We start from the raw sequence: 18,909 nt of genomic DNA, 5'->3' as shown, positions 1-18,909 counted from the left end.
TTTCTCTCATATGTGGAAGCTAGAGAGGAAAAAGGAAAAGAGGACTGGGGCTGTTGTAGCTCACGGGTAGAGCACTTGCCTCACACGTGTGAGGCACCAGGTTCAATCTTCAGCACCACATAAAAATAAATAAAGATATTGTGTCCATCTACAACTAAAAAAATATTAAAAAGAAAAAGAAGGCAGGGGAGAGGTGGGAGATCTAATGAATATCAAAGGAAGATCAGTGGAGGAAACAGATGGGGGTTGGGGGTGGAAGGAGGAGGGGGAGAGGTGAAGTGTTGGGGAGCTATATTGGCCAAATTATATTGTGTGCACGCATGTATGAATATTTACATCACTATGTACTACTATAAGGCACCAGTAAAAAATGTGGGGAAAAAACTGTCAAAATTTATTTATAAAAAAGGAAACTCAAAAAACTTTAAGGAAACAAGTAATTCAGTAATTTATCAGAGAAAGTTAAAGGACTGAAGTAATTAAAAAAAAAAACAACAGAAATCCTTGAGCTGACAAATACACTAAATGAAATGAAAAAAATGTAACAGAAGGGATCAAACAGAAGAATCATTGAACTTAAAGAAAAGGTATTTGAAAATACACAGGGAAGAGAAAGAAAAGAGAAACGAAAAAAAGCTCTCGAGTCAGCTTTTAAAAGAGCAAATATTTAGCATTTAAGAGGTTCTTGAGAATATAGCTTATACAAAGGAATAATAATAGAAAACTTCTTAAACCTAGAGAAGAATACAAATATCCAGGTATAGGAAAGTCTAACTAAGGTCACAAGTCAGATTCAACTCAACCAAATCTACTCCAAGATGTATAATCAAAATCTCAAAGATTAAAGACAAAGAGAAGGGGTTGGGGTTGTGGCTCAGTGATAGAACCCTTGCCTAGGGTACATGAGGCACTGGGTTTGATCCCCAACACCACAAAAAAAAAAAAGCTAAATAAACAAAATAAAGGTATTGTGTTCATCTACAACATTATATATATATATATATATATATATATATATATATATATATATATAGAGAGAGAGAGAGAGAGAGAGAGAGAGAGAGAGAGAGAGGGGGAGACAGCAAAAGAAATACATAAGGGTATGATGATTTATCTGACAGCAGAGCTCTCAGCAAAACCTTTATAGGCCAGAGGGAAGATAATGAGGTATTCACAGCACTGAAGGAAAAGAACTGGCAACCAAGAAAATTGTACCAAAGCTAGCTTTTAGAAATGATGAAGACAGACAATCCCACAAAAGCGGAGAGACTTCATCACCACCAGATGTGTCCTATAAGAATTCTAAAAGGAGTTCTTCAAACTAAAAGAAAGAAATGCTAGCAAGTAAGAAGAAAACATCCGAAGGTCTATAACTCACTGGGAAGGGTGACAATACAAATCCAGAATGCTTTAATTCTGTAAACAGTTTTGTAAACTACTTATATCTTTGGTATTGGAACATACAAAAAAATAATGACTACATATATATGTTAAGAGACAGGCAATATAAAAAGGTAGAAGATGGGACATCAAAAATTCAAAATGTGGAGAAGACGATTATCACTAAATAGGGAAGAGGTGAGAGGGAAAAAGAGGGAGAAGGGGAGTTGCACAGAAAATGGAAGGAGAACCTTATTGTTATACAGAATACATATATGATGTTGTGATGAGAAAAAGAAAGAAAAGTGTGTCAGATTAGATTGGATAGAGAGAAAGGATAGGAGAGGAGGGGAGGAGTTGGGGGATAGGAAGGGCAGCAGAATAGACAATATGATTGATGTATGTACATTCCATGTATGTATTATATGTCAAAATACATTCTGCTGTCATGTATGATTAAAAACATAAAAATAAATCGTATGGTTAAAAAAAAATTCAAAATGTGGACTCTGGACGTGGTTCAAGTGGTAGCGCACTCGCCTGGCATGCGTGGGGCACTGGGTTCGATCCTCAGCACCACATAAAAATAAAATAAAGATATTGTGTCCACCTAAAAGTAAAAAATAAACATTAAAAAATTCAAAATGTGGGAGGAATGCAGTTTAAGTGCAGATTTTTTTTTAAATTAGTATTTTTCCTCTTTCTATATTTACAATCAATGTTGAGTTACTATCATTTCAAAATAAGTGTGTTATAATCAAAAGTTTTTTGTAAGCCTCAAGGTAGCCACAAAGCAAAAACCTATAGTATGCCCAAAATAAGGAATAAAAATATACTATACAAAAACACTACAAGATAAAAATCACTTAACCACCAAGAAAGACCGTAAGAGATAAAGAAACTAAAAATAAATAAGAAAAAAAAAAAACACTAGAAGCTGGATTATAGGAATGCAACACCATGTTGTATTCCTATAATCCAGCTATACTAGGAAGGCTAAGGCAGAAGGATCAGAAGTTCAAGAATAATCATGGCAATTTAGTGAGACCCTGTCTCAAAAAAATAAAAATAAAAAGGACTGGGGATGTAGTTCAGAGTGGTAGTGCATCTCTAGGTTCAATCCCCAGTACTGAAAAGGGGGGGGGGACAAAAATAATTTTTAAAATGCCAGTGGTAAGACTTTACCTATTAATAATTACCTAAAATGTAAATGAATTAAATCCACCAATTAAAAGACAGTGAGTGAATGGATAAAAAAGAAGACCTAACTACATGCTGCTTACAAGAAAATTCAGCCAAGTGTGATGGCACATGCCTATAATCTCTGTAACTCAGAGGCTGAGGCAGAAGTATCATAAGCTCAAGGCCATCCTCAAAATAAAAAAACAAAAATAACTGAGAATGAATGCCACTAGGTTCAATCCCCAATAGTGGGTGGAAATAACTTAACATGCAGGAACGTGTACAGACTAAAAATGAAGGTCTGGAAAAATATTCTATGTAAATGGAATCCAAAAGAAAGGAGAAGCCATACTTTTATCAGATAAAATAGACTTTAAATTAAAGGCATTAAAAAGAAAAAAAAAAGATGATTATAAAGATAAAATGATCAATTCCGCAAAAGGAAATAACCTTTGTAAATACATATACATTGAATATTGGACCATTGAAATTCATAAAGCAAAAAACTCAAGTCCTCATGCATGCTAGGCAAGTGCTATACCACTGAACTACATTCCTAGTTCATTTTTCATTTTGAGAAAGGGTCTCATTAAGTTGTCCAGGCTGGCTTCAAACTTGGGAGCCTATGGCCTCAATCTCCAAAGTAACTGGGATTATAAGCATGCACCACTGTCTATAAAGCAAATATAAATAGACTTAAAAGGAGATACAACTACATATTAATGTAGTCATTTTTTTTTAGTTTTCATATGAAAAGATATGATTTACACATGTTTACAATATGAGAATATTCTGAATTTGTCTATAAAATTAACCTTACCAGTGAGTTTTATACCTTCTGATGTTTTCTTCTTTATTAGCCATTTTCTTTATAATAAAATAACAGGGGACTTTCATGCTTTTAGCAACAGATCATCCAGACAGAAAAGTACACACACACACACAAAAAAAAAAAAAAAATAGAATTAAACTGAACCCCAGGACCAAATGAACCTATCAGATTTCTACAGGACATTCCATTCAACAGCTGCAGGATATGCATTCTTCTCAACAGCACATGAAGACATCATATGGTAGGATACAAAACAAATCTCAATGCCCAAAAAACTGTAATTGGATCAAGTATCTTTTCCATCCACAGTGCAATAAAGTAAAAATCAATAATAAAAACACTTCAAAAACTATACAAAACACATGGAAATTAAACAATGTACTCTTGAACAACTGATGGATCAAGGAAGATTAAGAAATTTTAATGGGGCATAGTAGTGCATGCCAGTAATCACAGATACTTCACAGGATGAGGCTGAAGGGTTGTGAGTTCAAGGCCAGCCTGGACAACACAATGAGACTTGTCTCAAAAAAAGGGCGGAGGGGGGCGGGGGCACAGAAAAATCTCAAACTATCCTTTTGCCTCAAGGAATCAGAAAAATAAAAACAAACCAAACCCCAAATAAGCAGAAGAAATAATAAATACCATAAATAAATGAAGCTGGGCAGATGCCTGTAATCCCTGCGGCTCCTGAGCCAGGAGGATCACAAATTCAAAGCCAGCCTCAGCAACTTACCGAAGCAGTAAGCAACTCAGTGAGACCCTGTCTGTAAATAAAATATAAAAAAGGACTAGGGATGTGGCTCAGTAGTTAAGTGCCCCTGAGTTCAATCCTCATTGCCAAAAAAAAAAAAAAAAAGTAGTAAATGAAATAGAAACAATATAAAAGATAACAAAAATGAAAAGGTGGATTTTCAAAACGGTAAACAAAATTGATAAACTATTGACTAAAGCATGTTTCTATCCATAAAACAGAATAAAAACTACCTAATCCATCCATCTCATGTAATTGTTATAGAACAAAATTAAATAATGTATATAAGAGTAGGTAAACTGTAAAATGTTGTATAAATTCAGGATGTAGCCCCTAAAGCTGGATAGGAAGGGTAGAAAGTATAAGGTAGGAATAAAGATCATTCCTATTCAAGCTTGACCATAGCTTGCTTCCACTTCATTTAATCTTTCTTCGTTTTTGCTACTGGAGATTGAATCCAGGGGTGCTTTACCACTGAGCTACATCCAAAGCCCTTTTTATACTTTGAGACAGGGCCTTGCTGAGTTGCTGAGGCTGGACTCTGACTTGCAATTTTCCTGCTCAACCTCCTGAGTCTCTGAGATAATAGGCATGTACTATCACCATCCAGTTCACTTAGTCTTACTAGCTTACTGTGACCTCCATTTCCTATAACACTATCTGTCTGAAACAATATGTATTGTAATCTCACTTAAATCCAAAGGGGGTAAAGTGCTAAAAAAATTAGAGCAATGAAAGAGACCTGAGCAAATAAATAGGTAAAGACTATAGTTCTATTGGCTTCTAAGTTCAATGAACTCTCGCAGATCCTCAGTCAAATAAGAGTACATGACAGTGTGCAGCATGGTGGCACACACCTATAATCCCAGTGATTTGGAAGGCTGAGGCAGGAGGATTGCAAGTGCAAGATCAGCCTCAGCAAATCAGTGAGGCCCTAAGGACTTAGTGATTCCCTGTCTCAAAACAAAAATAAAAATAAAGGAGTGGGAATGTGGCTCAATGATTAAGTGACCATGGGTTCACTCCTTAGTAACAACAACAACAACAAAAAGGGTATGTAACAGCAAATAAAGTTCTACAGAAGACATTTAATTCTGTTACCTCCAGTGCATGTATGGGAATTGAGCACCTTCCCCAACCATTGAGATGACAAAGAGAGTCCACAGTGCTGGCACTTCCATGGATCATTAGTCTGTTTAAAAATTCCTCTTGAGTCAACCCAAACAAAATCAGAGAAAGTCCATTTTCTATAGGAAAAATAAAAGTTTTAATAAATTACTAAGACATCTTATGTGAGTCCTACTTATGTTTTAGTAATAACAAATTTTATAAATTACTGTAATTACAAATATTTATTAGATGCTATCTATTGCTTCCACTTCATTTCTATTATGATCTTAATACCCCATGGTTTTCCATTTTTTTTTTAAAAGAGTTTTATTTTTAAAACATTTCCCACAAGGCAAATTCTGATAAGAACCCACGGCCCTGAGACGTAGCCCAGTGGCAAAGGGCTTCCCTCTGAGGTATGCAACCTTAGGTTTAATACCCAGCACCACATACAAAAAAGTACATCCTATGAAATAGCACTAGACTTCAAATTTCTAGTTCCTACTCACTACTATGTTGCACAATCAATATTTGGAAACAGACAGGCATGCTGGCTTGTGCCTGTAGTCCTAGCACTTGGAAGGCTAAAGCTGAAGGATCACTGGAGACCAAGAGTTCAAGATTAGCCCAGGCAACATAGCAAGACCCCATCTTAAAAGAAAACAAATACAAGGAGAACAATGGATTTAAAATAAAAAATTCTGAAGCCAGATATAGCAGCTGGAAAGGCCGAGGCAGGAGGATCACAAGTGCAAAGCCAGCTTCAGCAACTTAGCAAGGCCCTAAGAAACAGAGAGACACTATCTAAAAAATAAAAAAAGGCTGGGGATGTGGTTCAGTGGCCCAGTACCAAAAAAAAAAAAAAAAAAAAGTCCCTTCTAAGAAAACTGAAACTTGACTCCAACTCTTCAGTTAGTATGCACGAATGCAGGTCTACCACTGCTAGATCAGTAATAACTAGAAATCTAGATGTTGTGTAAAATCCTCTAATATTTCATGTTTATAATAGATATCTTTCTCCTAGTATCTTTAGAATTTAGCTAAACAGAAATGATGTTAATTAAAAATAAAATACATAAGACCAATGTTACCAAGAGCAATACCAAATTTCCTCTGTGAATGGTTACCACTACAAGGTGAGAGTAGGCACACATAGACACAAGGGCAACAAAAGTAAAATACATCAAGAAAGCACACCTCTTGACAATGTATTTCAGTCTAAGACCTTCTTACCTGTCAAAAGAAGGCACAGTTGCTGGTCTCCACTATTGTCTATAGGAATACACTTCTGGCCAAGGGAAAAACACTGCATGCCCTGTGTCTCCAAATCCCAGAGGACAATGGTGCAGCCTGTCATTCCCACTACCCATGTAAACAGTGCAGAGAATCCTGTCACAGACATACATGTGAGCTCCACTGGTTCCTCTTGTTCACTGAGGTGCATTAACTTCCAAGCTTTTCCTCTGTCACTGGTCTTCATATGAGCTTTCTGTGGAAAATTAAACTGGCCATGCATTATTGCCCGTGGAAGGAAAGCACAGCTTGGCACATCAGTACTATGGTTACCAGATTCAGGGGACTCCAAATGTAAAATATCCTGGAACCATGAAGTACAACAGGAAACCTCTGGTTTGGAGCTCTTTATTGTTTCCTTCAATGACGACAGCTGGGCATTCCAAGACCTAGAAGATAGGGTAGCACTTATACCAGTTACAGTGAAAGGCACTAAGACTAAACCAGAACAAAGATGCTCTTTAAAAAAATAAGTATCTACCAAGTAAAAACTTTTAGTGAAAAGTTAGTCAGCAAGATGAAAAAAATGGAAATGAACAAAAATCATAAAAGGAAGTTTCTGTACCTATCAACCTGGAAGGAAAACTTGGTCAGTTTCATGTTATGGACAGAGTTAACAGGATCATCTTCATCTATCCCCTTAGGTCCTTGAATAGGAAGGTCTTCTAGTGTTCTTTCGCATAGTAGGTGTCCTGGGTATTGCCTATATTTAAAAATAATGATAGCCAGAGTAAAAAGTAATGACTAAACACAAATTTCTGTTATAATTGCTCTTGCAAAAATTGGGAGGGGGGGGTCACAGAATGAACAATAAATTTCCCAGAAGAAAACTCCTTATCTCCCTGCCTTACAAAACAGTGAGTTAACTTCATCAATTTGACTCTTGGAGCATGCTTGTAATCCCAGCATCTTGGGAGGCTGAGGTGGGAGGATCTTGAGTTAAAAGCCAGTCTCAGCAAAAGTGAGGTGCTAAGCAACTCAATGAGACCCTGTCTCTAAAAAAAATACAATATAGGACTGGGGATGTGACTCAGTGGTCAAGTGCCCCTGAGTTCAATCCCCAGTACTCCCCACAAAAAAAGAATTTGATTTCCAGCTGGGTGTAGTGGTATATGCCTGAAATCCCAGAAGCTCAAGAGGCCTAGAAGGATGGCAAGTTCAAGGCCAGCCTCAGCAACTTAGTGAGGCCCTAAGCAACTTAGCAAGACCCTGTTCTGGAAAAAAAAAAAAAAAAAAAGGTGGGGGGCTGAGAATGTGGCTCAGAGGTAAGCAACCTGGCTTCAATTCCCAGTACCAAAAATAAAAAATAAAAAAAAAATAATAATACAGCGGTAAGAGCATTTCTTGACTACTATATTGTAGATGTTTTACTCAACACTTTATGTAAGCTCTTATGTCTTTTAACAACCTTATAAAAATAGTCTAACTTCATAGATATAAAAAATAAGCTTCTGAGAAACTTTGAACCAGGTTAGTTTAACCATAAAGCCCAGAGTTTTAATTACTCACTATACTGCCAACACAAAGTAAGAGTTAGGCTGAGACCAGGCAAATGCATACAAATTAGAAGGCAAAGTATTATGTTTAAATATAGGTGGAAGAGTGTGTGTGCATAGAGGGCTGTCACACTGAAGAAACAAAAAAGAACCTAGTGGTGGCTAAAGAGCAGTAAATGAAAAGGTGGAGGACAAATGGCTCAGGGCCATGTGAGCTATTTAAGAATTTTTAACTTTTATATTGGAGTGAAGAGAGGTAGCTAAAGATTTTCAAGCAGAAATGAGAAATGATCAGATGCAGAAGACAGCTAGCAAAAGAAGGGAAAGCATATAATCCTCAAGAGCACTTGGTTAAGTAAATATTAACTCTTTCAATGACTTAAAGGTAATAAATTGGTACAATATTTGTCAAGGAGATGATGAAAAGTCAGAAAAGACAGGATGAAAATGAAAACAAAAAATGTATGAAAAAGTAGTTCCCTAACAAGATAGATCTCCTGCCCTCAGACGTTAATACCTGGCTATAACGCTGATAAATTCACTTTAACAATGTCACTTTGTCTACTGTACAAAGGATAGATTTGAAGAGTAAGAGCAGACATGAGACTAAGTGGTTGTTAAGGTAGTTTAGATAAAACAATGTAGTAACATGGATTAGGAATTAAGAAGTGAATTAAGATTCAAGAAACATTCAGGAATAAAATAGCTAGAACTGGTGATTAACTTGATGTGGATCCAGTGCTGAAGAGACTGGAGACAGAAAAGAGAAAATGGAAAAGGTCCCTAAGAAGAAGGGAAGGGCTGGGCCTTCATAGGAAAAAGGAAACTACTAAGAAAACTGAGGAAGTCCCAGGAAATGCGTTTTAATTCCTTTATAAAGGAGACAAGGTCAGGGCTGGGATTGTGGCTCAGCAGTAGAGCGCCTGCCTAGCACATGCAGGGTTTGATTCTCAGCACCATATAAAAATAAGTAAATAAAATAAAGATGTTGTGTTCAACTAAAAATTAAATATTGAAAAAAATAAAGAAGACAAGGTCAGCCAAAAAAAAAAAAAAGGTTGATGTAAAGAGATAAGTGGGTTTGAAAAAATAGAGGTTTAAAAACAATGTTGTAAAAATAAATTCATGGGAAAAAAATTGTAAAACTTCTAGGCAATACTGTGAAATCAACTGACGATAATGAATGCAAACTTAAGCACCAATTTTCCTTTGTTGATTTCTCACAAGTTCAAATTGCTTGAGTATAGACACTAAAAAGGCAGAATAAAAAGTTTAACTCAGACATTTTTCAGATCAAGTGTTATCATAGGGCAGGAGCAAGAGTTTAGAGAGCAAGCAGGAAATGACTAAAATGAGAAATCACAAAATCTATACTGGAAAGGAAGGGAAGTGAAGACAGAAGGGGGATAAAGACTATAAGGTCAATGAACTAGAAATTCCAGTGAAGTCAGATGACTGGTAAGGTGGGAATACTTGAGAAAATAAGCCAGAAAATTTGGGAAGTTGTGGTCAGAGTGCAGTTATGTAGAGAAGTGATCTAGGGGAAAAGTAATTTCAAATATTAACAAAACTCAGGATTATGCATATTAGAATAGACAGCTAAGGTGGATTAGAAGAGAAAGACAATGAACTGAAAGAACAAACCCCAGCTACTGAGGAGGCTGAGGCAGGAGGATTGCTTGACCCCCACAAGCTCAAGACCAGCTTGTGCTGAGCTAGGATTGTAACTCAGTGGTAGAGTACTTGCTTAGCACATGTGAGGGACTAGGTTCAACCCTCAGCACCACATAAACAAAGCTTTTGTGTCCATCTACACATACATATACACACACACACAAAAAAAAAAAAAAAAAAAAGACTGGCTTACCCCATCTTAAAAAAAAAAAGAAAATCTCAAGGAACAAACATGAGTTTGGTTTCTCAAGGAGCTTACATGAACTCTATGGATGGAAACATAGGATTATATAATTAAATGCTATACTCTAGTTCAAAGCAGAAGTGCTACAAAAGTTCAGAGAGGAAAGAAATTTTAATAAGTAAAAGGAGGGAGTTTTAATAAGTAAAAGGCTTCAAGAAAGGTGGATTTTAATTGGCTCTCAAAAGATGAACAGGGCTTGATCAAATGAGAAAGAGGCCTAATGTTCTTCATCAAGGAAAGAGGAGTTTTTATCAGGAGGAAAAAAAATATCAAAAACAACTTTAGACTTCAGAGCACACTCAGAAAATAAGGAGTCAACTCCAGGAAAATTACACTAATAGCTAGGTGTGGTGGGACAGGAGGCTGAGGAAGCAGGATCACCTAAGCTTAAGAGTTTAAGGCAAGCCTGGATAACAGAATGAGACCCTTTCCAAAAATAAATAAATACTAAAGGGTATTCATGTAAGTAATAAATACAGATCATTTAGTTGGATAGGATAGATCCTTAAATTTGGTGCAGGAAACAGAATAGTAGTCCTGGTGTGTTGCCAGTGCATCCAAAGGAGAACCCTATACATAATGACTAGAGTAACTGAGTAAGCTTTCCTCCTTTTTTAACAAATTATTTTCCAAATGTATGATCAGATGATAATTCTACAAATATAAGGAAAGTGAGGTTAATCAGCAAAAATATCCTTCTGATAAATAGAAGAAAACAATCTGAGAATATACTAATCATCCCTGCTCAAGGATTGTAATAAATAAAAAGCTATTTAAAACAAGCGAGGGTCTGAGGGGTTGAGGATGTAGCTCAGTAACAAATACTGCAAAAAAAAAAAAAATTCACACTTGTTAAAGACATCTGGTAGATAAGTGAAGATGAATTTATCCTTTCTTGTAATCCAAACAAATAGCAATAAAACTCATCAAAAAGCATTACCAGGGGCTGGGGCTCAGCAGTAGAGCACTTGATTAACACGTATAAGGCACTGGGTTCAATCCTCAGCACCACATTAAAAAAATAAATAAAATAAAGACATTCTGTCCAACTACAACTACAAAAAAAAGCATCACCATTCGTCAGGTGCAAAGTGGTGCATACCCATAATCCCAGCAACTCGTGAGGCTGAGGCAGGAGGATCAAGAGTTCAAAGCCAGGGGCTGGGGATGTGGCTCAAGCGGTAGCACGCTCACCTGGCATGCGTGTGGCCAGGGTTCGATCCTCAGCACCACATACAAACAAAGATGTTGTGTCTGCCAAAAACTAAAAAATAAATATTAAAAACAAACACTCTCTCTTTAAAAAAAAAAAAAAAGTTCAAAGCCAGTCTCAGCAACTTAGTGAGGCACTCAGCAATTCAGTGAGACCCTGTCTCTAAATAAAATACAAAAAAAGGGCTGGGAATGTGGCTCAGTGGTTCAATCCCCAGTACCAAAAAAAAAAAAAAAAAAGCCTTACCATTCAAGGATTTGTTTATCTCATTCATATTAAGGTAGAACCAAGGTTCTAATGGTTTTAAATGGCCCTAAATATTGGAAATGATAAATGTTGACTGGCCTATTTTTAGATAAGAAAGTTACAATAAGTAGTCTGTTGTGTGGACACACACATACCCTTAAACATCAAAATTAGAAGCAACTAGAATACCTATATCAAAAAAACAGCACAAACTGGGTGTGTGGCGCATGCCTGTAATTCCAACAGTTTGGGAGGCTGAAGGAGGAGGATCACAAGTTCAAAGCCAGCCTCAGCAAAAGCAAGGTGCTAAGCAACTCAGTGAGATCCTGTCTCTAAATAAAATTCAAAATAGGATTGGGGATGTGGCTCAGTGATTGAGTGCCTCTAAGTTCAATCCCTGGTACCCAAAACAAAACAAAAAAACAGCACAAACAAGCACTCAGTTATTATTAATACATTTAGACAGTCACAAGTTTAGATCCTCCAAGATAAACATTTTGGAAATCCTCAGCTAGAAAAAACAAGAGGATTACATCTTGTCGAAGTCCTGCAAGAGGAACAAGAACCCCAAGGTAATCAGGACCCCAAAACCACAAATGCAACTCTAACACATTAAGATATTCCATTTCCCTTCTGCTTTAATGTGGGGCAAGGAGTAGATAATATATAATAAGCAGGTGCTTTTAAAATTGTGCAATCTTGATTGCTTTTTTAAAATTTATGACACAACCTATACACAATCAAACCAAATGTCAAAATCAAACTGATGTGAATGCAAAAATCAAATATAAAAAGGAAGCCAGTAGTATTTGTATACCTTAAACTATACACTAACAACTTTTCTGTGTTATAGCTAGAACTTATCTGACTGCATAGAAAAAGAAAACTTTTTTAAAAAGCTATTGAGTTTATTTTGTTGTTGTTGTTCATACTGGGGATTGAACCCAGGGTAGATATAGCTCTAACCCTGAGCTATATCTCCAGTCCTTTTTAATTATTATTCTGAGTTAGGGTCTTGCTCAATTGCCTGGGCTGGCCTTGAATTTGCAATTCTCCCACCTCAGCCTTCTGTACTGCTGGGATTTTAGATCCATGCCACCGTGCTCACCTAATAAATACATTTTTAACCTTTTATTGGTTCTGATAATTTACCTCAAAGTAAAAATTGCAATATCTACATACCTGAAATATAAATTTAAGTTAACAGCAATTGCAGAGTTGGAAGAGCTGACAATCACTACAACATCTAGATCCTGAGATACTTTCAGTGAAGTGAAAGAAGAAATCTTGGCTGGTTCCTGTTGCTGCTTATTGTATACATTTTCTTGGTAAAGTGCTAATTCCACATGAGCTACATTTCTGCCATTCACAGTATCAAAAATATCTGAGTTAGAGTTAAAGAAAACATCAGTTTATACCTAACCATTTAAAACACTGGATGGTACAGTGCTACAGATTGCATTGCTGCTATCTTGTACACAACAGAAGACTGAAAACCAAGGCAGATCCTATGGTAGTATCGAAGGAAATATGAAGTTGGTGGCACAACATACAATCTGATACAGGATTCATTCAATAGTATTCACTAAATAACCACTCTGTGCCAGACCCTGAGACACTGCTAATATTTTCCACTAGGGTTCAACAATAGTGCTATATAAGAGATCAGATGAAGCTAATTTTAACATTTTACTTAAGCCAATTGATTCAAAATATCATTTCAACATGTAACCAATATTAAAAATTGAAATGTTTTGCATTCTTTTTCTTAGTATAGCGCTTGCCCAGCATGCATGAAGCCCTGGGTTCAATCCCAACAAGCATGTGCGGACAAAGAATTCAGATCCCAAGTTACTCCACCAATTTTGAATCTCAATAGCCACATATACCCAGTGCCTATGTTAGGTAGCACAGGTTCTATAATCCAATGGCAAAAATTAATTTAAATCTAATATTTTATGACATCTTTGCATGTCATAAAAAGTCATCTAAATCCTTCCTGGAACAAGCATATAATAGGTACTCAAGAAGTATATTTTGAATAAACAGCTAATGCAGCGTATATACAATTTTAAAAGAACACAAGTATGGATAATTATGACTAAAAGTACATCTATACCTTAGCAAATATTTCAACAGAATATAAAGTGATATGGTTTGAGTATTTTAAGTTTATGAGAATCTTTTTCTCTGAAAAGTTTTACTAAAAAACCAACCATTCTCTATATATTCAGTCCCCAAAACTACAAGCTTAAAAGGCTTGTCTTTCTAGACATTCTCCTTCTCTATATATGAATTAACATATTTAGTGCCAAGGATACAGATCCAGCCTAAACTACTCAAAACAAAAAGAACTCCTCTGCAGAGCTGCATGTCAATAATCGTGTCCACTGTCTGTGTAGGCAAGGATAATGTGAAGCAGCTGAGTACTCTGATTTCAGAATCTCTTTCAGGAAACATGATATGGAGGATGATACATTTGTTGATGAACAATAATGATGTATTATTGTTAAATGAGAGAATCCTCAAAGACAGTAAGGAAATACCTATGAAATAAAAGGATGTTATTTCAAATTCATTGCTCACAATTTTACAATTGGTAATCTTGATCTTATAAACAAAAACAGGTAAAACAAAAAAACTAAACTTACTTCAAACTCAAGGTAGTTATTATTCATACTCACCTAAGCAAGTGGTCACTGGGAGGTGGATAAAGGAACAAATAAAGATGCCCTACAATGTCCCTGGTTTCTTCTGTTTATGGCCACAGTCTGGCAGCACAACAGGAGGGAGATTTTAAAAAGCCAATTTGCCCACTGGACCCCACAGATCAGAAATATTTTTTAAGGAAAAAATATGAAAACTTACAATCAAGGACAGGGAATTTGTTACTGCTTTAAAAATAGAAACCTGCATGCTTTAATTTCTGCTCCTGTAACCATTTAGACAAAACAGTCAATAGAGCTCTATAAGCAGTCTAGATTAGCACCATCCAATAAAAATGTGTGAATCACAATAAATGAGACACCGCCACATTGAAAAAAGGTGAAATTCATCTTAGTATGCATTATTTAGTCTATTATAGCCAAAATTATCATTTCAACGTGTACTTAAAAAGTAAATTATTAGCTGGGCACATGGCACACACCTGTAATCCCAGCAGCTTGGGAAGCTCAGAAAGGAGGAATATAAATTCAAAGCCAGTCTCAGCGACTGAGCAACAACCTATCTCAAAATAAAAATTAGAAAGGGCTGGGGATGTGGCTCAGTGGTTAAGTGCCCCTGGGTACAATTCCTAGTGTGTGTGTGTGTGTGTGTGTGTGTGTGTGTGTGTGTGTGTATAAAAGTAAAATGTAACAATTTTTTGTGTTAAGTACTAAATCTTCAGGGCGGGGGATGTGGCTCAGCGGTAGAGCGCTCGCCTTGCATGTGTGCAGCCCTGGGTTCGATCCTCAGCACCACATAAAAATACATAAATAAAATAAAGATATCGTGCCCAACTACAACTAAAAAATAAATAAATATTTAAAATAAATAAATTAATTAATTAATTAAAGGTGTTGAGTCCAACTACAACTAAAAAATATTTAAAAGGTACTAAATCTTCAAAATCTAGTACATAAATGACATTTAAAGTATATCTTTGTTTTAACCTCATTTCAGTGCTCAATACCCCAAGTAGTTAGTAGCTACTATAGTAGACAATGTAGACCTCCCTCCCCGATTTCACCTGAGACATTTTCATGAAATATCTAAGAATACAAGGTAATGTCACAAATTTAAACATGCTGGAAGACCACATATATGTACTTACTGACACCTTGCTCTTCAATAAGCTTTTGCAGTGTCTTCCCACTGCAGTTGTACAATATGGTTGCATCACATCTTCCATCTTTCAAGTTAAATTCATAAATTAACAGTTCATAATTTTCACAAAAAGCGAGCAGTTTGGGTTTGTCCTTTGAAGTGCCGTTATGAGAGTCCTCCCATACAAAACTAAGGAAAAAGATTAGATTTATCATATTCTATATCCAATCATATTTATCCAAAATAGTAGGGATAGTTACTTCACTTGGTAGCATCAATTCTAGATTCAAACTTAGAGAATATAAATTGTTCCAGGATTTGCCACCCTCGCTCCCTCTTCTTTGACTTCTTCCCCCTCTACTCCTTCATACTAACATAAGAATATGGAATTGGGTGATAAAAAGTGGCCATGGAGCAAAAAATGCTGCCTCATTTTATTCTTTCATCTTAAATCCTGATGTTTAAAGAAAGTGTTATGATCAAGAATAAGTAGCAATAATTAAATATGTATATTATTTATGAGGTAGTGCTTAATAGACTTTTGCTGGGCTAAATATTTTTTGGGGTTTTTATCTTTTATTGATACTGAGGATTGAATCCAGGAGCACTTTACCATTGAGCCACACCCCATCCTTTTTGAGACATGGTCTGCTAAATTGTTAGGGCTTCCCTTAAACTTATGATCCTATTGTCTGCCTCCCAACTCACTGGGATTACAGGTGTATGCCACCACATCCAGCAGGTAAATGTTTTTTTAAAGATGTTAAAAACAAAAGTGATTCTTTGTATCCACAGACTTTAAAGACTCCAAAATGGCATATAACAATTGTTCAATACAATTGTGTGTGAAAACAGAATACAAACTGCTGCCTAAGATAGTAACCAATAACCAGAAATGGCTACAGTTCCCTTGAAATGTGGGTAGTGCAACTGAGAAAATGAATTTTTAACAGCCACATGTGGCTTATGGCTACCATACTAGACTGCACAGTTATAGAATTCTTAAAGTACTGTGACACGAAAATATCAACACTGGTTAACAAGTTTAGAAAACTAATGATGCTATAGTTTCAAATATTAAATTACATTTAAAAAGTAAAAATAAAAGGGCCCAAGCTAGGTGCAGTGGCATGCACCTCTAGTCCTAGCTACTCAGAAGGCTGAGGCAGGATGATCTCTTGAGCCTAGGAGTTGGAGGCCAATTTGGGCAAAAAGCAAGACCCTATTCTCAAAAAGATAGGAGCACCCAACACAAGGCAATAAAAAAGATAAAGCTACCAAGCTGATAGAGTTTCCTTTTTAAAAGCTTTCTTTTTCTACAAAAGTTTTATATCAAGTAGGAGTGGTGCTATTATGTCTTTACTAGATAAGATTAACAATGTTTCCATTTGTCTTTACAACCAAACTGATGGGTTTTTCACTAATTCTCAATTTGTTTACACTGAAAATATGAAAAATATCAATGAAAAAAGTTAATCAAATTTGTATTTTAAACAGATGATTCTGTAACATTAAAATTATTAGCACATAGAATGACTATACTGCCACTTAGAGAAAGGAAATTTTTGATGAAAATAAAATATAATTTCAATAATGAAAAAAAAACTACATATTTAAAGTAGGAAGTAAACTTCACGACAAACTTGTCCTTGTTTTTACCTTAGAAAGTATCTTAACTGAATAAAAATTCAATTCAAATAAAGTTGAAAAGCAGCCTTTTTGATCCTCATTTCTTAAATTCATGAGCCAGCATATGAATACCCAAATTATTCTTATCTCCTCTGATAGGCTCTCATAACACCTGTAGAGTTCTGGTTTTTTCTCCACCCCATTTCTTTACTCTGCTGCATTCACAGGTATTTGATACTGTTGAATAAACTAACTTCCCTTATGGAGAGATTATTCTTCCTAGCAACTAGAGGCAAAATAAGGCAGGCAAACAGAACAGGTTAAAACATTTACTGATTTCACAAACTAATCTCTAATTGTCAGGTGTTACAGGATCTTGAGATTTCAAGGTGAGACATCTCTTTGCTACTGTCTTTAAAAAACTTTTTTTTTTTTTTTAAACTGGGGATTTAGTCTAGGAGCGATGTTACCACTGGGGTACATCCCTAATCCTTTTTTAGACAGGGTCTAAATTGCTGAGGCTGGCCTTGAATTGTGATCCTCTTGTCTCAGCCTCCCTAGCCACTGGGATTATAGGCGTGTGTCACTGCACCCAGCATTAAGAGATCATTTCTAAGATATTTTCTATTATTAAAAAATGTAGTCAAATACTCAGAGGACACTCAAACTTTATGATGTAAACTGTAAATCCTGGACCAAAAATAAGTGGAAAGAATCTTTTTTTTTTTTTTTTTTTTTTCCAAGTCTGCCTCCCCAGTCACGGGAGCATCTATCTCACAAGTAAGAATGGTGCCTTATGCAATTTTACATGCACTGCTTCTAGGTAACAGTAGCTATAGAACTCTTTATTAAATAAATCAGTAAGTGAATGGACAAAGTAGCTCTCTCTGAAAGTTAAGGGGACGGGGGAGAATTGGTGGTGGTGGTGCAGGCGGGTATCTGTTAAGAAAACTGCTGCTTCAGTTTAAAAAAAAAAAAAAAAAAAGGATGATTCAAATTAGAGATAATCCCTGGCTAGCATCTTGGCATTGTGACAAATAATCAACTTGTGTTGAATCAATGAAAGTAATCAGCGCCTAAACCAGGACCCATTCCGGGTTCCACAACTAGCAGAGGCGCTGGATACCCTCTCCGCCCACCCACAACCGGAAAGCCGCGTGTGGAGATGCAGGAATGTGAGCTTTTCGCCTTGGGTCGGGGAAAATGTTTCGAGAGGGAACAGTGCTCGCCTAAGGCGCTTCCCCCGACAATCACCTCTCTTCCACCACTCCCATCCTGAGAGAGGGTCTAGCTCTGACCCCGCGGGGTGCGGCCACCGGAGTTAAAGCTTCGGACTCCCACCCTGCCCAGCTTTGCCGCGGCACTTACTGGCCGAAAGGACCCTTAAGGCAGCAGCCACCCCCACCCGGGCCGCCGGGTGCCAAGGAAAGCACTTGGAGGTTGCCCGCGGCCGTCAAGCTCCCTAGAACCTCCTGCTCTCTGTGCATCTGCGCTCGGGATCCCAGCCGCTCGATCGCCTCGGAGCGGACCGGCACCAATAGCATAGGTAAGACTGGATCCATGGACTCGGCGCGGCAGCTACCACCGGCAAAAGCAGCACTTCCGGCCTCTTGCTTCGCGGCCATCTTCGTCAAACCGTTCCTTCCGGTCACCTGTGTTCAGGAATTGACTGCGTCTCAGGCATGCGCAGTGTCCCGAGCCGCTCACGTGCTGCCTCGTGATTCTCTCCAGAAGCGCTGGGCTGTTTCTAGCCAGTTGACTTTCCTTGCTTTTTGCAGGCTGTGCCGACCACAGCTGCCTTTCGCTCTTACGCTTAACCAGAAAAATGCACGAAGGCCTGATTTAGCCGCTTAACGCAGGCTGTTGCAGCTGTTCTCACTGTGGTATTACCCTTAGTTACTTAGTCGCCTCCTGCTCCTTCGGTCCTGACTTCTCCTCTTATGCCATTATTTGTTTACAGGCTCTGTGATGGTGCCATTTCCTTGGTAGCAATAACCAAGTCTTACAGTGCAAATCCATCATGAAAGGGTAGACCTGAATGTTGAGGTC

The 18,909-nt window shown here is 37.0% G+C and overlaps 1 protein-coding gene across 4 annotated transcripts in view; it reads right to left on the bottom strand.

The window, feature by feature from the left end:
- The window catches only part of Spg11 (SPG11 vesicle trafficking associated, spatacsin), a 76,541-nt gene extending 58,021 nt beyond the window's left edge, over positions 1 to 18,520 (bottom strand). For 3 of the 4 annotated variants that reach the window (XM_021726459.3, XM_005316508.3, XM_078049683.1), the window contains exons 1-7: positions 18,229 to 18,519; positions 15,239 to 15,420; positions 13,746 to 13,970; positions 12,607 to 12,808; positions 7,117 to 7,254; positions 6,492 to 6,940; positions 5,250 to 5,395 (exon numbers count right to left, since the gene is read on the bottom strand). In XM_021726459.3, the coding sequence (XP_021582134.1) occupies positions 5,250 to 5,395; positions 6,492 to 6,940; positions 7,117 to 7,254; positions 12,607 to 12,808; positions 13,746 to 13,970; positions 15,239 to 15,420; positions 18,229 to 18,485 (1,599 nt within the window). In that variant the 5' untranslated portion in view covers positions 18,486 to 18,519. Of the gene's footprint in view, positions 1 to 5,249; positions 5,396 to 6,491; positions 6,941 to 7,116; positions 7,255 to 12,606; positions 12,809 to 13,745; positions 13,971 to 15,238; positions 15,421 to 18,228 lie in introns of all 4 variants that reach the window. The other variant, XM_040274924.2, reaches the window with a different exon arrangement.
- Between the last annotated feature and the right edge of the window lie 389 nt (positions 18,521 to 18,909).

Source organism: Ictidomys tridecemlineatus, chromosome 5, assembly GCF_052094955.1.
Source record: "Ictidomys tridecemlineatus isolate mIctTri1 chromosome 5, mIctTri1.hap1, whole genome shotgun sequence".
Classification (NCBI taxonomy): Eukaryota; Metazoa; Chordata; class Mammalia; order Rodentia; family Sciuridae; genus Ictidomys; species Ictidomys tridecemlineatus.
Note: the sequence above shows the minus strand (reverse complement) of the source record. Positions and strands in the feature narration are given on the sequence as shown.